At 40.7% G+C, this 22706-nt stretch overlaps 1 protein-coding gene across 2 annotated transcripts; it reads right to left on the reverse strand.

The window, feature by feature from the left end:
• Positions 1-3245: 3245 nt before the first annotated feature.
• Positions 3246-22225, reverse strand: LOC134068397 (NACHT, LRR and PYD domains-containing protein 3-like). 2 transcript variants are annotated; one of them, XM_062523981.1, is made up of 17 exons: positions 22184-22225; positions 20866-20991; positions 19404-19517; positions 18950-19063; positions 18300-18375; positions 17790-17985; positions 15893-17666; positions 15560-15733; positions 12042-12215; positions 11550-11732; positions 11136-11309; positions 10562-10735; positions 9962-10135; positions 8973-9146; positions 8195-8368; positions 5789-5962; positions 3246-5172 (listed from the first exon to the last, which is right to left on the reverse strand). In XM_062523981.1, the coding sequence occupies exons 2-17, from the start codon at positions 20898-20900 to the stop codon at positions 4878-4880; spliced, it is 4179 nt and encodes a 1392-aa protein (XP_062379965.1). In that variant the 5' UTR covers positions 20901-20991; positions 22184-22225; the 3' UTR covers positions 3246-4877. The 2 variants fall into 2 exon arrangements, with proteins under 2 accessions (XP_062379965.1, XP_062379966.1); XM_062523982.1 differs by lacking the exons at positions 8195-8368; positions 8973-9146.
• Between the last annotated feature and the right edge of the window lie 481 nt (positions 22226-22706).

Consider the following 22706-nt stretch of genomic DNA (forward strand, 5'->3'; position numbering starts at 1 on the left):
ACAGTTACCAATACTTAACACTTAAGAAGCAAAACGCCTGCGCAGAGTAGTACAACAGTAAGCACAAATTCAGCTTCACACTTTTTGCGAAACATTACACACAGTGAATGTCAAAACCTAAAACACATTTTCACACCTTAGACACAGATAAAGATTGTTAGGTACTTCCTTGTCATTATGAAGCCCTGGCTTGCCAATGACCACACCAATGAACATATTGAATAATCACATCCACCAGGTGTGTAAGCACACATGTGCAAAATTGAAAACGCAGCACTCAGGTGTGTTATGCTCGATCCTCGAGGGGCGTTCCCACTGATCTATAACTAACACTGGATAGACTATCCCATTGTTTTCGCCCCATCATTCACTATGTCGATCAGTGAGGATCGAGGCCAGAGGAGCGAGGGAGGACGTATAAAAGCCCAAATGAGAGGCACCCATAGCCTGTGATGTGGTGAACTCTTATGGCCTGATCCAGCTAGACAGAGATGATTATGTTGATTGTTTGTATTGTTGCTTTAGTTTTTCTTCAGTGACTGTAAGTGTACAGTACTTTTTGTTTGTACAGATTTTTATTTTTCTACACTTTACAGTAGCAAGAACTATACATTTGGCATTTTCTGTTGATTGACTTGTCACTGTAACTGAACATATGGTTCAGTGAAAGAAAGAAATATTGTCTGCAGCATCAGTTTTGTGCATTGCTTGATGAGGGTTCATCAAAATATTTTTGTCATCTAAATTATCCTAATGCTCTCAAACAATATGTCTGAATAAGATCCATATATTGGAAGAGGGTTTTTACAGATGTGTTTTGAATTTATTGTGTTGGTGTGTATAAGATAGCGACAGTGTGGAATCATTCAAAGACTGTGTTAGTGATATGAGAACAGTATAAGGTTTTATCAATGTGTTTATTGTTTTGACAGAAATATTTCATTTTGCTAACAATCTGTTATGTTCTGCTGATTGGGTGTTGTGTTTGGTTAATTGTGTGATATGTTTAGACAAAAAGAGCCCCGTTTTCAAAATTGTGTGTAAACGATTGGAAAAAACTGTAACAGACAAACTATACCTCCCAACAAAATAATGGATCGTTTTTGTATTATTTTCGAATGTTAACACACAACATCCTACAATAGTTAAAACAATATTCCAAACCTTAGATACAGTATAAAAACCTCTGCTTCTGCAACGTTATCAATTCAAAAGCAATATATCTCAACTGATAATAAACAAACAATCGAATAATTTTTTTTTTTTTAAAGTATATTTTTTGGGCTTTTGTGCCTTTAATTTTGACAGGACAGTAGAGAGAGACAGGAAGCGAATGGGTGAGAGAGTCGGGGTGGGATCCGGAAAGGACCACGGGGCGGGAATCGAACCCGGGTCGCCGGCGTGCGGTGCAGGTGCCCCAGCCAGTTGCGCCACGGCTGGGGCCCAAACAATCGAATAATTGACACACAGATGATTTATGTTGGGTAAATTGGGCCACAGCTGATTTCAGTCTGTCTTAGACTCAGTGGCAGGGGTCTCTATTACATTGACACTTACACAGTAAAAAGAGGAGGTGATGTTTTTGGAAGCAGAAACAGAAAAAGACAAATACTGTAATGTCTGGATGAGGAAGAGTAAGAGTAAGGGGCCCAGGGAGAAGAGCAGGCCCAGTGAGAGATGCAGTGAGAGGTGCAGGAGCACTGAGAGGAGCAGGTGCAGAGATTAGACACAGTAATTTTGTGCTTTTTTTTGGTTAACCCCCTTTTTATCTGGGCTTTTTGCTGTTGTTTTTTGTTCCGAATGCTCTTGTGTATCATGGATATTTTGTTCACTGCAATGCTATAAAACTTTTTTTGTTCTATCATAGTCTACTGTAAACAGTATTTATACTGCACCTCCTGTAGGCCTAGTGAACAGTAAAGAGAAAAAAAAATGCTTTTTACTGGAATGCATTTGAATGTGAACATTACATCTTTACATACAGTTCCCAACCAAGAAATTTAGTGTAAAAATGCTGGATTGCATGTTTTGCATGCAAATACCTGTAAAACTGAAACATAAAAGTCTACGCAGTTTTTGTAATGTCAACAGTAGCCAGTATTTTGAAACCTAGTGTACTCTGATTGACTGAATGTATCTTGTGAAGTGAAAACAAGCTTCATTATTTGACAAAATAACTTCATTTTGAGTCAGGTTTCCAGTGTTTTGGTAAAGTTAGTGTGTGCAGTGAAATGACGAGTTAGTGTATATGTAACAAAATGTGGTGTAAGAACATGGGATGTGCTTTTGAGAGGAAAATTATCCATTTAGCCAATTGTGTTTTGTAGGTGAGAGTCTGTGTTTAGAGTTTTGAAAATGTGTCAAATGAATGGACAAACGCTTGTTAGCGATTGAAAAAAACTGTAACTGAAGCCCTCTTGTAATCACATCTATTCTGGGGTCTAAAGCAGATCCTCAGATGTATGCATGGTATCCTGTGTTGGTTCCAGAGGAGAATCTTTACTCTTTCAAGAGCAGAGGAAAAGCCAGATCATTCATTTCTTATCTTCATCCAACCAGAAGCATGAGTACCGTACACAGATAATTCTGTCACTTTTTGGCATGGCCGCTAGAGAGCGCAAGAGTACCACAGACTGCATTCATCCTCAATCTCATTCTATCTCATGCCACATCAGTTTCAGTGAAGTTTTTGAAGAGGTAAAATGTGTCATTCTAGTCTTAATTGTTTTCATTTGGTTGATGAATTACATCTCTGTCAAATGAATGAATTGAAATGTTCATTTGTTCAACCACCATGGGCTACCAAGGCCAGATGGAAACATGGTTTCAGTCATATTTTCACCATTAGGATTCGCAGATTACTTTGCTGAAATCGTCCACATGGGTCTCATTTATGAGGGTTCAGAGGGGAATGCCAAATTATGTGCTGTATGTGATTATCTGTTATCTGATTAACTGTTTTTTGTTTAACAGTTTTAGGGAATCATTTGGTGGACTCGAGAATGCTGATTTCTGTGCATTTTACTATAGAGCTGCTGTATGCCTGGATCTTCACAATATAAATGTAACAGGCAAAACACTTTGATCTAAAGCAATTTACAGAGATTTGCAAGGGTTGAGTATCTAAACTACTGTAGATTCCTAATCAGCACATTGTTTTAAGCCAAATATCAGTAAAAGAAATACAGTATTACAAATTACCATAATAATAATAATAGTTTATTGATATTTCAGAAGCAGCATTATTTACAGTCCACATATTATATTAAACATTATACATAATCAGCTTTATGGATAAAAAAATATAATCTTCTCAGTTTAATGAATATATTTGTAAGTAACCTCTTGGAGGGGAACACAAACAGTAAACAACACAAAGTTAAATGGACACATTTGTTGAAGTGAATGAGAGAATTTATCATATAACTCAATCTAAAAACATATTAGTTACGCTATAATATGGACGTGTACCTGCTCTAGTTATGTTTCTCACAGCTTTCATGGACGGTACACACTATCCCTACAACAAAATTCCACACTGACTGTGTACAGTATGTCAACAAACAAAACAAAGAAACAAAAGAATAATATGGACAAACTAGAAAAGCACTCAGAGAGCGCAGACCTCCGCCTGTATTGTTCTTCCTACGTTGACATACATTTGAACCTAAACTGTTCAGACTATTCTTGACATTTTATCAAATAGAGCCATCTGGTAAAGACATTACTTTAATCAGTAGCCCTTTTCACACTGAGAAACGTTACATTCGCGTTACAGAAATAGCGGGCTCAGGGGGATTTCGCTGTATGAAAGGTAGACGTATTTTGGTCCCAGGTTGTCTGAAGCCGAGATCTGAGGCGAGTTTTGGGAGGCGCTGTCTAGCAGCGCATCACACGCAAAGCTGGGCGTGAACAATGATGTCTAACCATGCCTCGGAGATAAATCTATTTTGTACAGTCTGCAGATAAACCATAGATCCTTTTTCAATCGTCTCTGGATAAACACAACTGTCATGCTACGTGGTTTAGTTTTTAAATGATGGCGGGACACATTTTTTTTTCCGCCGACGGCGACAATTTTCAATATAAAGTCTATGTAGTTCAGCGTTCACAGGGGGACCTACACTGTGAACAAAGTTGGTAATGGCTGAGGAAAACTCAATCAGCCAAGTCTTATGTGACTAAATACTAAACCGCTGCTGCAAACCGAACGCAAATTACAAAGCCTAGGGGAATTACCGATTTTATTTGAATGTCAAATAAGCGCTTTGTCTGTCAAAGTCATATTTTAGTGTGCTGAGTCCTGAACGACTGCTGCCATTTCAGCTACCTCGTTGGCTAGTTAGCTAGCAATAGGCAAAGGTTCCAAAAAGACGTACTGGCAGACGGTTTTGGTAACAAAGCAACAATAAACACTTGACCGAAGCGGCGAGAAAAGGAGGTTGAGGGCGCTGTCAGCATAAAAAACGCGATTGGTGGACACAGCACCTAAAGCTGTCCTCGTCTCTTGTGTTATTCTGACCCGCTGTTTCCTGTCTTTTAACCTCCTGCCTTGCCATACACATCATCAGTCACACCCCCCTAATCGCAGGGTTGACCAGTTCCTTTCACACTGAGCCCGCCTCAGCAATAAAACAACCCCTTGAGATGGGTTCATTGCCGGGGTGGGCTGACTCCCCTCCCCGTGTCGGTCAGTGTGAAAGGAACAGCCTTAACGTTAAATTAGGTAATATAATGTTATATTTGTCAGTGTGAAAGGGTCTAGTGTCAGACACTATCTAATTTTTTCCTTCTTACCCTTACCGGCACCTCTGGGCTCCATATTACCCACACTGGCACATCTGAGCCCTATATTACTACATTATATACAGTATATCCTACATATTACCCTCACTGCCACCCCTGGTCTCCGTATTACCCTCACTGCCACTCCTAGTCTCTGTCTTACCAGATACGGCACACTTTTTCACTGTCAAAACCTCCGTGGCACCTACGGCAGCAACACCCGGAGTAGCAAACAAGGGAGCACCTCCGGCAGCACCTCCGACAACACCTCCGACAGCACCTCCGAGAGCAGCTGCGGCAACTGCGGTTCCGATGGAACCACTGATGCCCAAACCCCCAAGAGAAACACCCATGATAACATCCATGACACTAGGCCTACTTTCGAGCCTGTAAGTAAACAAAACACAAAAACAATTCAAACACATGCTGCTTGAAAATCTTCTTATTAACAGAGAGAGAGAGAGAGAGAGAGAAAAAAAAAAACTATGTCAAGTGTAGAACATCCATCAAACTGTGCCATAATTTGTGAACCCAATTGTGCTTAATGCTTAATTGTGTTTTTTAAGCACTTTGTATGGCACTTGTATGGCACTCTGTGTCAGTTGTGCCTTGCCTGTATGACGGGGATGTCTGCATATTGTGTGTCTTGGTGTTGAAGACACCTCAGAGGAGGGTGTGGGTTGAGAGTTTCCATTTGATATTGAGTGTAAAGGCTTCAACTGCTATTGTTGTTTGTTTTTGTTGTTTGCCTTGTTAAGTTCTTTTGTTACGTCCCAGTCAGGGTGGCCAACATGTGCTGAGACTAGTCTGCACACAGTCAGTCAACTTCCCTGTGGGGGGCACAGCCATGAGGGCTAAATGCATTTGCAGAATCTTGGAACTGAATCATAGGATATCAATTTATTAAATTGAGCATTTACTGTAAAAGCAGTACTATTGGTAGTAGACATTCAGCACCAAGCAGACTTCCCATGACTATTCCAATGTGAAATGTTTCACTCACCTCAGTGTCTGTAGTTTATAGTTTGGATCTTTCACTAAAGCAGACAGTTTCCTCTTCACAAAGTATCCTAGCGTATTCCAACTCAGATTCAGCTCTATCAAGTGTGAGGGGTTTGATCTGAGAGCTGAAGTCAGAGCAGCACCTCCTTCTGTGTCTATGCTGGAGTCTGTAAGCCTATAGAGAGAAACAGAGAGAGAGAAAGAAGGAGTATGAGACAGAGGGGAGTAATATTCTTTATGCACTAAACTCAGACCTTAAAGAATGCAAATACAACACACAAGAGTTATAGAAAATACTACTGATAATGGCCACGTTTCCCAAACACGTTAAGAAGCTCTTAACGCTAAAATCTTCTTTGGAGCGCTCTTAAGAACGCTGTGAAAGAAGAACGCGTTTCCCAGAGTCGCTCTTAGCTTAAGAAGATCTTTCACTAAGAAGGAAATGTAAGATCGAGCTGACCCACTCTTAACAGCCTTCTTAGCGATCAAATGCTCAGGGATCATAGCCTGCCGCTAGGGGCACCTAGATTTCTAGGCTTTAGTGATCAAGATGCGTCAGGAAAATGTATATCCTCCACTTTTTTAAACAATAAAACAATTTTCAATGTTGCAATGCACTCGTGGCAGTGGACCACAGGTGCAAGAAACATAGACTTAAAAAAATAATATTGAATTACACGTTTAAGTTTTCAACACATCTGCATATGAGTTTGTACTGTAGTACTTCACATACAAAAAACCATCAACAACCCTTTGGCATTTCACAGAGGAAACAGATGTAATTGAACTCAGCTGAACCTAATCCAGTGAGGCTTCACTTGCTACTCTAGGCATAGCCAAAGTCCGCGATGTAAAAGTCCGGTTTACATAATGCATACGTGCACCCCACTCGCAGGCCACATGGGCTGGAGGGTTACATCTTTTCGGATATATTAAAGTAGACTAGCCTACATCACATGCCTACTACCACACTATCTATAAGAGGGATGCGTCTTGCATGAGTCTATATATGAATGGCCGGGGCTAATAAAACAATAGGCATAGGCTATATTGATAATCACCCTGTTTGATCAGTTAGTTATAGTTTTTTGGCAGACTATACTGTAGGTGTAAGGAGCCGCGACCACACAGCCCAGGCTGCAGAAGTGCCGCAAGGGCGCAGCAAATTATCTTCAGAAATAATAATTAAAGGGATAGTTCGGGTTTTAAGACACAAAGTTATATGGGTTCCCTGTCAGCAACGTTGTGCATCAGCACTGACTTACCCCCCGACAGCGTCCTGTGAGCCGAGATCCAGCCGGTTTTTGATGCCGGACTATTTTCTTCAGCAGGTTTCTGGGGTCACGAAAGTAAAGTATTTTTCTTCTCAAAACCATATGCGTTCAACAGAGTGATATATTTGCACCACAAAAACGTTGTCCAGCTGTCAGTAGCGCGCAGTGATAGGAATCGCGAAAAATAAGTAAGTGATAACGAGGTTTGAATTTTTCCTGGACAACGTTTTTGTGGTGCAAATATATCACTCTTTTGATCGCATATGGTTTTGAGAAGAAAAACACTTTACTTTCGTGACCCCAGAAACTTGCCGGACTACTTTCTTCACCATCAAAAACCGGCTGGATCTCGGCTCACAGGACGCTGTTGCGGGGTAAGTCAGTGCTGATGCAGAACGTTGCTGACGGGGAACCCATATAACTTCGTGTCTTAAAACCCGAACTATCCCTTTAAGCTCACGATATTCACAACAGCCCAAAACGTTAACGGTCCACGCGGGAATCCTCCCGAATCTCCCGATTAGCCACCCGGGCCTGCACACACATAAACACACACACACACACACACACACACACACACACACACACACACACACACACACACACACACACACACACACACACACACACACACACACACACACACACACACACAAACGCATGCACGCACACACGCGCACACACGATACATGCGTAGCCTAATTGCACCTGTAGGGGGAACACGGGGCGCTGTGTGACTTGTGCGCTTATAAAGGGGTGGGTGATCGATTTGCCTGGCATCGATTGATTCAGTTTCAGCACTACCGAGGTGAACAGCTCTCGTTAAGAGCTTCTTTTGAAGCTTCTTTGGCTTGATCTTAAGGTTCTCCTAAGAAGGCAGTTAAGAACGCTTTTGGGAAACACCCGTATCTTAGCGCTCCTTTTTAGCGATTCCCTCTTTGGAGCCTTCTTAAGTCCTTCAGAAAGATCGCATTTGGGAAACGCGGCCAATATCACTATGTATATTCATAGATGTGTGTTTATACTGTGTGGCACTGAAACTGTGACATTTGGAATTTCCCGTCCATCCACTGTGACTACTGTAGGTGTGTTTAGTGCATTTCATTACATCGTACACTCATCAGTTTACTTACCTCAGTTTCTGTAGTTTACAGTCTGGATTCCCCAGTAGAGCAGAGATGTACTTCACTCCTGAGTCTCCTAGTTTATTCTCACTCAGATCCAGCTCTAACAGGTGTGAGGGGTTTGATGTGAGAGCTTTAGTCAGATGAGCACAGCCCTGATCTGTTATGTTGTTAATATTAAGCCTGTAGGGAGAAAGGGTGGAGTGGGGTGAGTGGCATCCATTACTGACTCCATTATGTAGAATTATGACACGGCAGGAAATGAAGGCTTCAGAATATTCTGATTGGTCAGCTGTTGATGCGTATTTTCACAGCAACTTGAACACGCGTTGTTTGCTGCGCTTGATCCGTCCAAATCCAATACGTCCCATATGGAAAAGATATAGAAAAAACATATACAGTACATATATGCCAGCAATGTGTTTTAAACTTGTGTGATTTACTCTTGAAAGTGGCCCCTTTCTCTTTTTCCTCATACAATGTCATATAGTCCTTACAGGTTACAATGTTTTACCGTAATTTCCCGACTATTAGCCGTGGCTTATACATTGATTTTGCAAAATTTCTTCAGCTATGAGGTTAATACAGGGGGGCAGTTATTAATGTGTTAATATGGTTTTGTTTCTTTTAACTTGCAAAAAACACTGTCCTGTGGCTTATACACAATGCGGCTTATATGCGGGAAATTACTGTATATGTTTCAGGTTACACAGATTTAGCAAGGATCTTATAATGGTTTCACTGGCATATAAAAATCTATTCACTACATCAAACACAGTTTACTTACAGCAGCTTCTGTAGTTTACAGTCTGGTTTCTCCAGTAGAGCAGAGATGTGCTTCACTCCTGAGTCTCCTAGATCATTCCCACTCAGATTCAGCTCTATCAGGTGTGAGGGGTTTGATGTGAGAGCTTTAGTCAGATGAGCACAGCCCTGATCTGTAATGTTGCTGTTATTAAGTCTGTAGGGGGAGAGGGTGGGGTGGGGTGAGTGGCATCCATTACTGACTCCATTATGTAGAATTATGACACGGCAGGAAATGAAGGCTTCAGAATATTACGATTGGTCAGCTCTCTATGATGATGCTGCTGTAGGAAAACATCCCTCTCATTAAAGGAATACGCCACCCAAAAATGAAATTAAGCTAGTCTCGGTCACCCCCAGAGTTAGAACAGTGAAAAAAACCCGGTTAAAATCCATCCGGGCATTCTCCTGCTTTGGGAGCAGCGATTTTAGCTTTAGCTTAGCACAGTTGCTGTAGATGAAGGGTGTCAGTGAGCACGTCCTCCAAAAAAGTGACCGAGACGTCTAAATTTTTTTCTAAATATATCTTGGGAGCCGTGTGTTCAAAACGAGTACAAATCATAATGCAAAATCGAACGAGACTATTACCTGGGCAGATCTTTACTTGGAACTATATTCAGCCTCATCGCCGACGAAGCACCGCTAGCTAGGCGCAAAGTTCTCACGTAGCAGTCTTGTAAACTCCCAACTTCTAGATTCGACTGGAACTTCACGGGATGGGATTCAAGTGGTGCTACGTGAGAACTTTGCGCTACTAAACTAAATTTTCGCTACTAAACTCAGACCTTAAAAATGCAAATGCTATTAAAGTGTTCTGGAGGACACTGTCAATGTGTGTTTTCCTTAATTGCATGTTACTGTAAAGCTGTGATGTATAGATTAGGTACATCTACACATGAGTTCCCTCTCCTGCCATTGTGACTGTTCAGTTATGTTAATTTTACAATGTCATACACTCAACAGTTTACTTACAGCAGTTTCTGTAGTTTACAGTCTGGATTCCCCAGTAGAGCAGAGATGTGCTTCACTCCTGAGTCTCTTAGTTCATTCCCACTCAGATTCAGCTCTAACAGGTGTGAGGGGTTTGATGTGAGAGCTTTAGTCAGATGAGCACAGCCCTCTTCTGTTATGTTGTTGTTATTAAGCCTGTAGGGAGAAAGGGTGGGTGGGGTGAGTGGCATCCATTACTGACTCCATATGTAGAATTATGACATGACAGGAAATGAAGGCTTCAGAATATTCTAATTGGTCAGCTCTCCATGATGATGCAGCTGTAAGAAAGCAGTCCTCTCATTAATAACCCCATACATACACACACACACACACACACACACTTCTGGATGGAGCTTTGCATAAGAAGTATTGTTTCAGCCTTCAAAGCATGATCCTGTTAGTGATCCAATGACAGAGAGAGAGAGAGAGAGAGAGAGAGAGAGAGAGAGAGAGAGAGAGAGATAGCTAGCTAGCTGTGTTTTACAGAATAGGTACATCTACACTGGAATTATCTGTCCTGTCACTGTGACTGTTCAGTTATGTTTGTTTACTATGTCATACACTCATCAGTGTACTTACAGCAGTTTCTCCAGTTTACAGTCTGGATTCTCCAGTAGAGCAGAGATGAGCTTCACTCCTGAGTCTCTTAGTATATTCCCACTCAGATCCAGCTCTATCAGGTGTGAGGGGTTTGATGTGAGAGCTTTAGTCAGATGAGCACAGCCTTCTTCTCTTATGCAGCTGTTCTCAAGCCTGTAGGGAGAGGTGGGGTGGGGTGAGTGGCATCCACTACTGACTCCATATGTAGAATTATGACACAGCAGGAAATGAAGGCTTCAGAATATTCTGATTGTTCAGCTCTCTGTGATCAGATTATCTGGACATTGCAATAAAATAAGAGGAAATATCTTGTCTGTTTCTTTACATTTAAAAAACATTCAAAACGAAAAACAATGCTTTCATGCTATCCTTGTGGGGTGACATGCCCACCAAGTTTTGTGCACCCCGGTCTTTCAGTGTCCCAGGAATCCTTGACGAAAAATTTCACCATGCGAAAAAAAAAAAAACCCAAAAATACATGGCTACAGTATATGACCGCCACTTTGCTGCGCGCCTGTCATAATAAAATGTTCAGACAAGCTAAACCACTCACTCAAGTTTCTTCACTCTGCAATGTGAGTCCTCCAGCAGGGCACAGAACTGCTTCACTCCTGAGTCTCCTGGTCTCTTCTCACTCAGATCCAGCTCTGTCTGCAGTAAGGGGTTTGTACCTAGAACTTGAGTGAGATACGCAAAGGCTTCCTCTGCAGAATCACTCTTCAACAGCCTGTAAAGAGAGAAAAGGAACATACATGCATTTAGGCAAATATATAACTGATATCATCATCTGAAATATCTGTGATATCAGATGATAGCCGAGAAAAAAACAAACCAATCAAAAAAGAAAACAATATGTCAAATATAGCTTTCAGTACCAAATCAAACTGGCAGTGCTTTGGCTGGTTATTTTTTTAAGTTGTAAATTATTCATTTTCTTTATCATCTGCTATTAAACATGATATCTCACCTCAGAGTATGAAGTTTACATTTTGGATCATTAAGTAAATTATAGAGATCAGTGAGCAGCTCCACTGCAGAGTCTCCAGGGTCATTTCCTCTCAGGTCCAGCTCTACCAGGTGTGAGGGGTTTGATTTCAGAGCTGAAGCCAGAGCAGCATATCCTTCTCCTGTTATATTACAGGCCAACAGTCTAGAAAAAAGAGAAAACACATGTTTGCATATTTTATCTTTAATCTATTCACACAATGTCAATGTTTAAGTCTACTGATGAAATGTGTATTGCTACTAGAGAACATAGGTCATTACATTTATGGATATTCATATTTTATTCAGATCTTAAAAGAGTAGATTAAAGAGCTCAGATAGATTATACCTGTTTTCTTACATCCTTTTAACAAATAAATATGAATAATAGCCTTAAAACAAATCTCTTTCCATTGCTGATTTTCTTAATGATACTACTGTACATATCTGATCGCTACTTTTCTCCATAACTCACTCCAGTTTCTCCAGTTTACAGTCTGGTTTCTCCAGTAGGGCAGTGATGTGCTTCACTCCTGAGTCTCCCAGTTTATTCCCACTCAGATTCAGCTCTATCAGGTGTGAGGGGTTTGATCTCAGAGCTGAAGTCAGAGCAGCACAGCCATCTTCTGTTATGCTGTTGTAATCAAGCCTGTAGATGAAAATGAGTTAATTTCAGGGTTTTGCTCTACAATCATTTGAGTCAAAAGCACATCTACCTGGATTTTCTCCCCAGAGCTGGGTACTCTTTAGGAAACAGAACCAACATCTGCCGCATCAACCGTAGACAAAGACCATGTCGATGGCACACTCACACACTCTGAATGGTCTCAGTGACTAATGTGGGAGATCTGTTCTCAGCAGTCTTGCCCATTCAAGAGCCAGGCGGTCAGACACCAGTTCTTGGGCTCTGGGTGCCATATCATTCCCTACACCTGCCTCAGGAGCTGCCACAACTGGACAATCAACATTGACCTGAGGTTTGGCATCCATGACTGGTTATCCATAACAGGTTCGGCCAGTGAGGGGTAACTGTCCAGCAGAGCTGGTATGAGTGCAATTTGGAGGGAGAGTGTTAGATAGATAGATACAGTAGATAGATACTTTATTGATCCCCAAGGGGAAATTCAAGAAGAGTGTTGATGCCATGTATGTGTATTAACATCCAGCCCTATCAGTGGGTTGTCAATATGGATTATGAACCATAGCTTGCTATCGGCAGTTTCTCTCAATGCAAACAGGTTGATTCCATAAGTTTGCCATGACCCAGGAGTTCATGCGGCACCGGGGTGGGGCTGGACCCTGGATAGTAACATTCTGCGCACCAGGCAAATATATTGCAGAGCTGTGCAAGCCACCCTAAGTTGATGTCCGCCACTGTCACTGTGTTGCCCATTATTAAAACGTCAGATGGATGGATGGATGGATGGATGGATGGATGGATGGATGGATGGATGGATGGATGGATGGATGGATGGATGGATGGATGGATGGATGGATAGATAGATAGATAGATAGATAGATAGATAGATAGATAGATAGATAGATAGATAGATAGATAGATAGATAGATGGATGGATGGATGGATGGATGGATGGATGGATGGATGGATGGATGGATGGATGGATGGATGGATGGATGGATGGATGGATGGATGGATGGATGGATGGATGGATGGATGGATGGATAGATAGATAGATAGATAGATAGATAGATAGATAGATAGATAGAGAGAGAGAGAGAGAGAGAGAGAGAGAGAGAGAGAGAGAGAGAGAGAGAGAGAACAGTTCGGTGCACAGTTCCAAGACATTGATGTGGATCAGTGGATCCCTATCAGTTAGGGGTGGCACGGTTCACAAATTCTACGGTTCGGTTCGTATCACGGTTTTCGGTTCGGTGCGGTTCTTGTTGTTATTTTTTCTTTTAATCTTTAACACTCCAGAAACTTTTTCAGCATATATAGCTTAAGGCGAGACACGGCAGGTGAAAACATCGTTTTTTTTTAGCATCAGTCAATTTCCAGATTTTGTGCTAGTTTGCTACCTTAGCATGTAGCCTATTCTACCACCCTACAAGTCCGATTTGCACATTTAAGTGTTTATTTCATGACATTTTGTCTACTCGCGCCTATATATTTCTCCTAATTTTACCAAAAGTTCCCATTCTAAAGTGTCATGTACTACCGTGAACGTGATCCAAATCAGATCGTGTGTGACACCGTTGGAAAGCCCTGTTTCTCCTACGAGACGCTATGCGATCCAAATATGGGCATTTCCTTTGTATTAGCAACCAATCGCGAAAGTTCAAAGACAAGTCCAAGCTGAGAACACATTTCATTGGCTGTGTTTCAAGGCTGTTTTCTCAAAACGAGTTTTTCCCCACACGCCATGCAAAGCATCTCCACTTCTGCAGCACCTACATACACCAAACTTTGCAGTCTTATTCCTAACTATAATTGGAAGATATTGACAGAGGGATTTGTTGATATAGCATTCTTAGCCTGATTTATATGACTTTTTATGCCTAAAAATAGGGCGAAAATCCATTTTTTAAGCCAATTGGCAGTATTTTCTGATTTACTGGAAAACAAAAGAAGATATTCATAATCCCCTCTGTAAATGTTTTTTTATTTGATATATTAACACAACAAAAAAAATAATTTTCAACCTGGCTTTTTCCAATGGTCAGATCCTTCGCATCAACATATATGCAAATGAGCGCATATTTAATGAGATATAGCCTAATTAGCATATTTAAACATTAAATTAAAGAAAACTTGCAATACATTTTTTTCTCCTATTCATGTGAGTATTCAACTGGTAAAGTTTCATGAAGATATCTTTAAGTTAACATTTTTCCCCTATTCACCTGGGGTGTCTCGCCTTAATCATCCACAATTAGGCTAGAGTATTTAAAGAATAGTTATCATGTAATAATGCACCAACTGAATTTGACTTCACATAAAGCACATTATTGTCTGAGGAAACTTTAAGCTACATTTGAAATTTTGATACAGCAAGAGGGAAGACATTGATGATTTCAACAATCTTTTCATTTATTTGGCAAAAAAGGGAGAATGTGCAGCCTATTGTCATCTGCAGGAACGTATGCCCCTTTTTGGCACACAAAGAAAGAAGCTGAAATTAAAAGTGGAATAACAATTAGGAACACTTAGACTCGGTGCAGTAATATCCTCACTCCAAAGTGAAACTGAAAGTGTAAGAGTGAGGATATTATTACTGCGCCACACAATATAGTTATCCCTCTTACCTGCATAGAAATGCACCACGTTTTATTTTGTCTCACCATACTTGGTTGTATGACTACTCATGTAACTGTATTTTAATAGGGAAAAAACATGGAGGTGTTTGGTTGCTTCTAACTTCATCTCTGTTTGGATCCTAATGAATAAACTGGGCTATAGCTAAGTGTTATCAAAGTTGCGCCGCGCACCAGAGCCAGTGAGTGCACGCATTGAAGCATGAGAGAGGTACGTACTGTATGAACTCGTCTTAGTTAAGGGAATACCGTAGTTTAATATGAAAAAACGGTGAAGTGTTCCTTTAAATGCTGAGGAGATAAATTGTTGCGTAGGCTACTGCGTAGCCTGCGGCTCTTCCTTAAACTGTCTACCAACACATATGGGTGACGTCTTTTCAGATGACCTAGCATGTTCGAACTTCGAAGTGTTGCCAAGAGCATATTGAACATGTGTTGCACAATGTTTGCACACAGTCGCAGTCTTTTCACTCAAAACTCCATAGTCCTACTCTCACGCGAAAGGGAAACATATTATCACATATGGGAATCAATTGCGCATGCCATAACTTGCCTGAACCGTAGGACCGTACGATGAACACAAACTCCGAACCGTGACATGCCATCCACACGGTTCGGAGCATTTTTCAAAAACCGTGCCTCCCCTACTATCAATGTATTGAGGGCTGCAACTATTAAACGTTGATCATACAAATTTATTGATGCAGAGTTTTATACCTGAGTGTCTCCAGTGCACAGTTTGGGTTCTCCAGTCCATTACAGAGTTCTTGGACCCCCGTATCTCCAATACGGTTGTCACTTAGATCCAAATGTTTCATCTTGGAGGATGCTTTGCTCAGGATACCTGCCAGAGTTGTACAGCTCCTTTCAGTAAGTCTACAACTTGTCAACCTTCAGGGGAAAACCAGTTATCAGTGACGGTGGTTAATGTCAGCTGTATGTTATAGTTGTGCTTGTACATGAAATGTAAAAATAGGACAAAATAATTCTTCACATAATATAGCCAATTTCCCTTCCCTTCCTGAGAAATCACATTGCCATCATACTTACAGAGTGGTTTGGGCTTCCTCCACTACTGGCTGCAGCCTTAGCAGAGCTTCATCAGATCTGATGTACTTCCTCAAATCAAACACATCCAGCTCCTGTTGTGATGTCATCAATACAAACACTAGAGCTGACCATTGGGCAGGTGAGAGAGTTGCTTCAGAAAGTGTCCCTGCACTCAGGAAGCTCTGGACCTCCTCCACTAAGGAGTGATCATTGATTTCATTCAGACAGTGGAAGAGGTTGATCACCCTTTCTGATGCAGGCATCTCTCTAATCTTTTCCTTAATGTAACCGATTGTTTCCTTATTGTCCATCTGATTTGGTCTTTTTGGTAGTAGTCCACGCAAGAGAGCCTGGTTAGACTCCAGAGATAGGCCAAGAAGGAAACGAAGAAATAGGTCAAAGCGTCCATCCTCATACTCTAAGGCTTTGTCCAATGCACTCTTGTGTAAAAGGACCATGGATTCCTCCACTGAAGGACACCGAGCTTGATGTTGGGAGACTATGTCTTTCCTTTCAGTTACCACCATCAAAAATGCATACAAAGCTGCAAGATACTCTTGGATACTTAAATGCATAAAGCAGAACACCTTTCCCTGATAAATCCCTGATTCTTCTCGAAAGATCTGGGTGCAGATGCCAGAGCATACTGCTGCCTCTCTGATGTCAATGCCACTCTCTTTGAGGTCTTCTTCATAAAAGATCAGATTGCCTTTCTCTAACTGCTCATAAGCCAGCTTTCCAAGATCAAGGATGATGCCGTGGTTCCACTGTGGATCAACATCATGCATATTTTCAAACTTCAGGCTCCTCTGCATGGTTTGAAAAATAAGAAAATAGGTATACATCTCTGTTAACGTCTTTGGAATCTGATCATCTTTTGAAGATCCCAGAATCTCCACAAAAACAGTGGCAGCAATCCAGCAAAAGACTGGTATATGACACATGATGTGGAGCATCCTTGAAGATTTAATGTGAGAAATTATGCTGCCAGCAAGATCCTCATCAATGATCCTCTTCCTGAAATACTCCTCCTTCTGAGGGTCACTGAACCCTTGAGCTTCTGTGACACGGTCAACACACTCAGGAGGGATTCGATTGGCTGCTGCTGGTCGAGTGGTGATCCAAAGTAGAGCAGAAGGGAACAGATTACCCTTGATGAGATTTGTCAGGAGAACGTCCAACGAAGTGACCTGTGTCACATCAGTCAAAGATTCATTTTTCTGAAAGTTTAGTTGGAGTCGACATTCATCCAGACCATCAAAGACAAAGAGCATTTTATACTTTCTTTGGCTGTCAAACGTGAGCTCTTTAATATCTGAAAAGAATTTGTGGAGAAGACCTATCAAAGAGCATTTTTCTTCTCTAATGAGGTTCAACTCCCGAAAAGGCAGTGGAAAGATGAAGTGGATGTCCTGGTTTTCATTTCCCTCAGCCCAGTCCAGGATGTACTTCTGAACGGAGATAGATTTTCCAATGCCAGCTACCCCCTTTGTGATAACTCTTCTGATTGGTGAGCCTTTAGGTAAGGGTGTGAAGATGTCATTGCATTTGATTGGTGTCTCCTGCCCAGCTGGTCTCTTGGATTTGGACTCAATCTGCCTGATTTCATGCTCCTCATTTACTTTTCCACTTCCTCCCTCTGTGATGTAGATCTCTGTGTAGATTTGTTCTAGCAAAGCAGAGCCTCCTTGCTTGGGTATTCCTTCAAATACACTCTGGTATTTCCTTTTGTGATTTCTTTTCAGCTCAGCCTGACAAACTACATCCAGTTCATCTATTTCAGAAAAACACGAAAAAAAAAACCCATAAAATACAGTGTTGCCAAACGTATGTTATTTGACAAATATGTTAAGTTTATTCCTAATTCAGCTATCTAACATAACAGAAGAATTCTTACGAGCTTGTAGAATGTCAGCAAGATCTTTCTTCTCCATCTTCCAAAGGAAATAGAGTGCCATCTTAAGAGCTCCTTCTCTGGCATCACTCTCATCCTCCTCTTTCTTCTCAAAGTTTTCTTTGTAATCTGGACTCAGAATCCCCTTAAATCTCTTCAGCTCATTCTTCACAAAGGTGTTGATCTTCTTCTCAAGCACCTGGAGCACACATATCTTTGTTTTAAAGCAACACTAAAGCACTTTTCCTCTGTTGCATGAAAGCTATTTGTTCATCCAGCAAATCACAATGTCCACAGACAAGTTAGAGTATGTTCCCTGATTTCATGAGAGTATGATCTATAGCAACATTGAAGGAAGGATTATGTTTACTTAAAATATCCTTTGTTTTTAAAATATTTACCAGCTACAGTATTTCACCTACAACAGTCAGTAAACACACAACACTACTGATAAATATCAGCATGACTATTCATATATCAACAAATGTAAGCATACTGTTGGCAATCGCATACCTGGAAAATGTGTTTTAGATCATGTTGCTCTACATTTTGACCACTGGGTTTTGGTTCACATCTTCTCCATTGCTCTCTGAGAGGAATCACAAGGAAGCACCACATTTTAATGTGTTCTGTGTTCTCACTTCTAGAAACATTTTCAGAATATGCAGTCATGACAGAATGTGTTGGCTGGTACCCTGAAAGAATGCTTGATAATTATTTCATGACATCTTAGACATTCTCATGCTTTTGGTGTAATAGGGTAAAACAGATAATACATTTTCTGGATTATACAAATGTTTAAACTAACAATATGTGACTACAAATATTATTGCACATATTATTAACTAGTTTAAGGGCCTTATCTTGCACCCAGTGGAAAGCACAATGCAAGGCTTATTGTTATCTTACACTCAATAAAATGATTTTCTGCCATCACTTTATTATTCATCACTTTATTAGCCACTTTTAGAGGTCCACCTCAGAGGTCTGTGCTCAGGGGTGTGGCAATTAACAACATGGTCGGGCACATGATCCAAAAATCACTATCTTAGACCCTCCAAAAATCATGACATACTAAGGGACATCGAATTCAAACGTGTCAATGTGTATGTCTTTGCTCTAAATATGAAACACATTTTTTCTGGTGAAAGTGCTGTAAATACCTTTGGTCAGAGGGCGGCGCTCTCTCTCTGAAGTCAGGCATGTCACCTTTAGAACGATCACTCTTCATGGACACACTGCTATGTGTAGGGGATGCTGATCTTTTCTCCATGACACTAAGGAACCAATTTGAGACAGTAAATATTCAACAACATTCAAAATCTGTGAACGAAAAGAATCCAACAAGTACTCAAAATATATGAGAACTCCATTAAGACTACTGGAAATCCATTCCAGTTAACGACAATGTAAAGTTGGACGAGAGACTGAGCAATGTCTGCACCTTGAAGAATTTAAAATATAAAAAATGTGGCTTTATTTATACTTTTTTGCTTACAACATGAATACAACAACACAAATGTGGACTATTTCATAATCTTAATCACCTAAATTCAAACTTGTCAATGTCTTTGCTCTTTTTCTCATATTTCTGGTGAAAGTGACAGCTGTAAATACCTTTGGTCAGAGGGCGGCTCTCTCTCTCTGAAGTTAGGCATGTCACCTTTAGAACGATCACTCTTGATGGACACATAACTCTGTGTAGAGGATGCTGGTCTGCTCTCCATGACACTAAAGAACAGAAAGAACATCAAGCCTCCTGATCACTCTAATATGTTCTGCACAATGATCCAATGTTTTTGAATCATGCAATCTGAACTCTGCTTTACACAAAAACTCTGCTAATACCAAGAGTTATAACACTACATTAAAGGCGTGGCCAGGCAGTAACAATCATTCATTTAATTGGTTAATTTTGTGATCAAATGCTTGCCGCTGCGCGCAAAAGGGTCATGGGTGTTTTGGCCGTAACATCCTTTAAACCAATGAGAATGACATCTGTCTATTAAACTATCGGTATCGATACAGCTATCAGTATTTTGATAGGCAGCTGCGCATTTGAAGGAATCTGCTTGCATGCGGGACCATATGGAAAAGGGATTCCACTAAACCAATTGCTTTATTAATACCTGTAGCCTGTGACTGGCAGAGTATAGCCTACATGCATCTGCACTTGAACTCCACCATAGTCTCATAGTCAATGACAAAACAGTTATACACAGTTAATTTCATTCACTATTTACTAACAAGGGGTTACCATCGAAAACATAGCAACACTTAACCAAATAATGTTCGAATGAATAAAAATCACAGGACATTTATCCCACAGAGGAATCGCTACTTACAGTATGTTGTGTGACAGTGCATCTTCAGCTGTGCTTTATGAGCCTTTCACCATAGACCAGGTTTTTCTTGGTCAGGGGCGTAATGATTTTTAGAGGGTGTAAGATAGCGCATGAAGAATTACTCACATGATTGAGTATAAGATAAGAATAAGCCTGGCTTCACGCTTTGCACCCCCAGCAGCAGGTGCATGATAGGGCCCACAGTCTTCTCAAATTAAGCGATATTTCAAAAGGGCGCTAGGTACTGTAAATCTCTTCATTCATATTAAAAACAATAACAAATATACCGTATATTTTGGATATTTTAATATAAATCTAATAACAATTGGTTAGACTTTATATTTTCCAGTGCAATCGTAGGCTCAATTATTAATAAGCACAGCCATAATGCAGCTGTTGACTTTTTGGTTGGGATTTTTGTGAAAAGCAGCTCAATTCGAGGACTGAAGTAACACCTCATTCACTTTGCCTCGGTAGCATGTGCCTACCATGAATGCTGCAAAACAGCATTTGCAGCAGGAACGTTTCTCCTGTAGCAACACAGTGGCCAGTTGCTGTTTGGGACAACTTGGTATTCTAGATGACTTGACATGACACTGACGGTGCGCTCTCAATATTACAGTGTAATATGCACATTCCACTCTAGACTAGGTTTTTCTTAGTCAGTGGCATTATCTTTCCAGTGGCATCAAAATATATAATATCTACATGCACAGCTCTTAAGGAACACTTACCTTTCAGAGTCAGAGTGCTCCTTAGAATGACTCATTTCTGATACAGTGGCTTCCCCTGACCTTGTCCCATAGGCAGGAGTGGCTGAGTCACACAGGTGTCTTAAAGTCAGTGCTGACAGACATTATCTGGAGGTCAGAGAAAGACACAGTTACAGTGTATTCAGGGGACAGGTAGCTAGAGTATTGTGAGATGTATGCGGTATGTGACAAAAATAAATACATTTAACAAAGACCATGTCTTAGACAAGCCTTTTGAGGCCAGTGCAATTGCATAATTCTGAATGACCCATCACAAAACCTGACAAATCTTGTTTTATTTATTTTAGTTTGACTGCAAACTTCGTTTCACTATCGAGAACATTTACCAATGCTATGTTGCATGCGAGGGCAATACGTCATGTGACTTTTATACCCACCACGTAGACGTGACTTTATGTACTGTAGGCTACTCCACTTAATTGGTAACGCATCTTGCGCGCGCAGGAGACAGAGTGGCCGATCCCAGCTGGCTTGTCATTGTCTCAAGAATATAGCCTAGTCTATTACATTGCCTTTGTAGAATGAAATTGGTGAGTCCTTACAAATTTGTTTTCCAAGCATAATGCCGAGCCGGCAGAACAGCATTCCATTCAGATTTTTAATTGCAAACAGAACTGTGGAGCAGCATGTCATTACATACTTCATTTTCCAAAGCAACGAAGGCTGCTTATATCAATATAATATTGTGCATATTATTGTCAATAGTGTGCTATCAATGTGGCTCAAACAAACAAGTCTTGTAAACAAGAGCTGGCAAAACGGCGTTAAAACGTAAAGACAGTCATCACAAAGCATTAGGGCACTGAAATGGTCAACAGCGGCACTGTTTATATCCACTGCATGTTTTGTACGAGAATAACATGTTTGAACAGACACTGCATTAGTTTACATTAATGTCAGCACTCTTTTTTTTACTAAGTGATACTAGGCTATACATGCTTCACACTCAACGCACAAGCAAGCAGCCTATATTTTAACTGTATCCTATAACTGTGTTCTACTGCCATTCTGCATATAATAATAATTACTATAAAATAAAATTGTTCAAGCCTATCTCTCAAGCAGCATGATTTTTATTTTACTGTTAGCCTAAAGTAGGGTGACAGCTAGGCGTAGCCTAGGCTTATGGGTCACCCACTATGGATTCCTATATGGAAGAAATTAGGCTATAGCAACTTAACTTGCGTTCCTAACAAAACAATCGAAAACATAACATGACTAAACTATTATTGTTAAATTAATGAAAGACGATGCAAAACAACAGAATTCAACAACTTACATGGTTATGCCAGCCAACATTATATGTAGTCTAGCTCCTTCCGCAACATTAAGTGAAGGTAAAACCTGTAAGACCTGTCAGACCTGTAGCTGGCCTATGACAAAGCCCGGTGTTACCAGATATTACACAATATCACAATGTATACACAATATGACTGCCACTCAGTTTTGCACACTCTCCACAGAAATAGATGACACTTGTCAACTTTCCTACTTTATTTATTTGGGCAATTTATATGCATATATCTCCTACTCTTGCAGCTCATACGTATATGCATGTGTGCATGTGTGAGTTAGCTGTTGTGTATAAGAGTGTGTGTGTGTGTGTGTGTGTGTGTGTTTATATGTGTGTGTGTGTGTGTGTGTGTGTGTGTGTGTGTGTGTGTGCGTGTACAGTATGTCTGTGCGTGCATACGTGTGTGTGTGTGTGTGTGTGTGTGTGTGTGTAATCTGTGGATTAGTGTGTATCAATGCGTATATGTGTGTGTGCGTACGTGTGTGTGTGACCGTGACAGTATCATTCT

The sequence above is a fragment of the Sardina pilchardus genome, chromosome 21, assembly GCF_963854185.1.
Source record: "Sardina pilchardus chromosome 21, fSarPil1.1, whole genome shotgun sequence".
Taxonomy (NCBI): domain Eukaryota; kingdom Metazoa; phylum Chordata; class Actinopteri; order Clupeiformes; family Clupeidae; genus Sardina; species Sardina pilchardus.

Excerpts from the sequence above, each read along its gene's own strand:
- LOC134068397 (XM_062523981.1), bottom strand. The coding sequence starts at position 20,900 with ATGAGTCATTCTAAGGAGCACTCTGACTCTGAAAG. Across the intron at positions 19,064-19,403 it reads GAGCCGCCCTCTGACCAAAG|TGTCATGGAGAAAAGATCAG; the intron begins GTATTTACAGCT and ends TTGGTTCCTTAG. Across the intron at positions 5,173-5,788 it reads TATAAACTACAGACACTGAG|GCTCGAAAGTAGGCCTAGTG; the intron begins GTGAGTGAAACA and ends GTTTACTTACAG.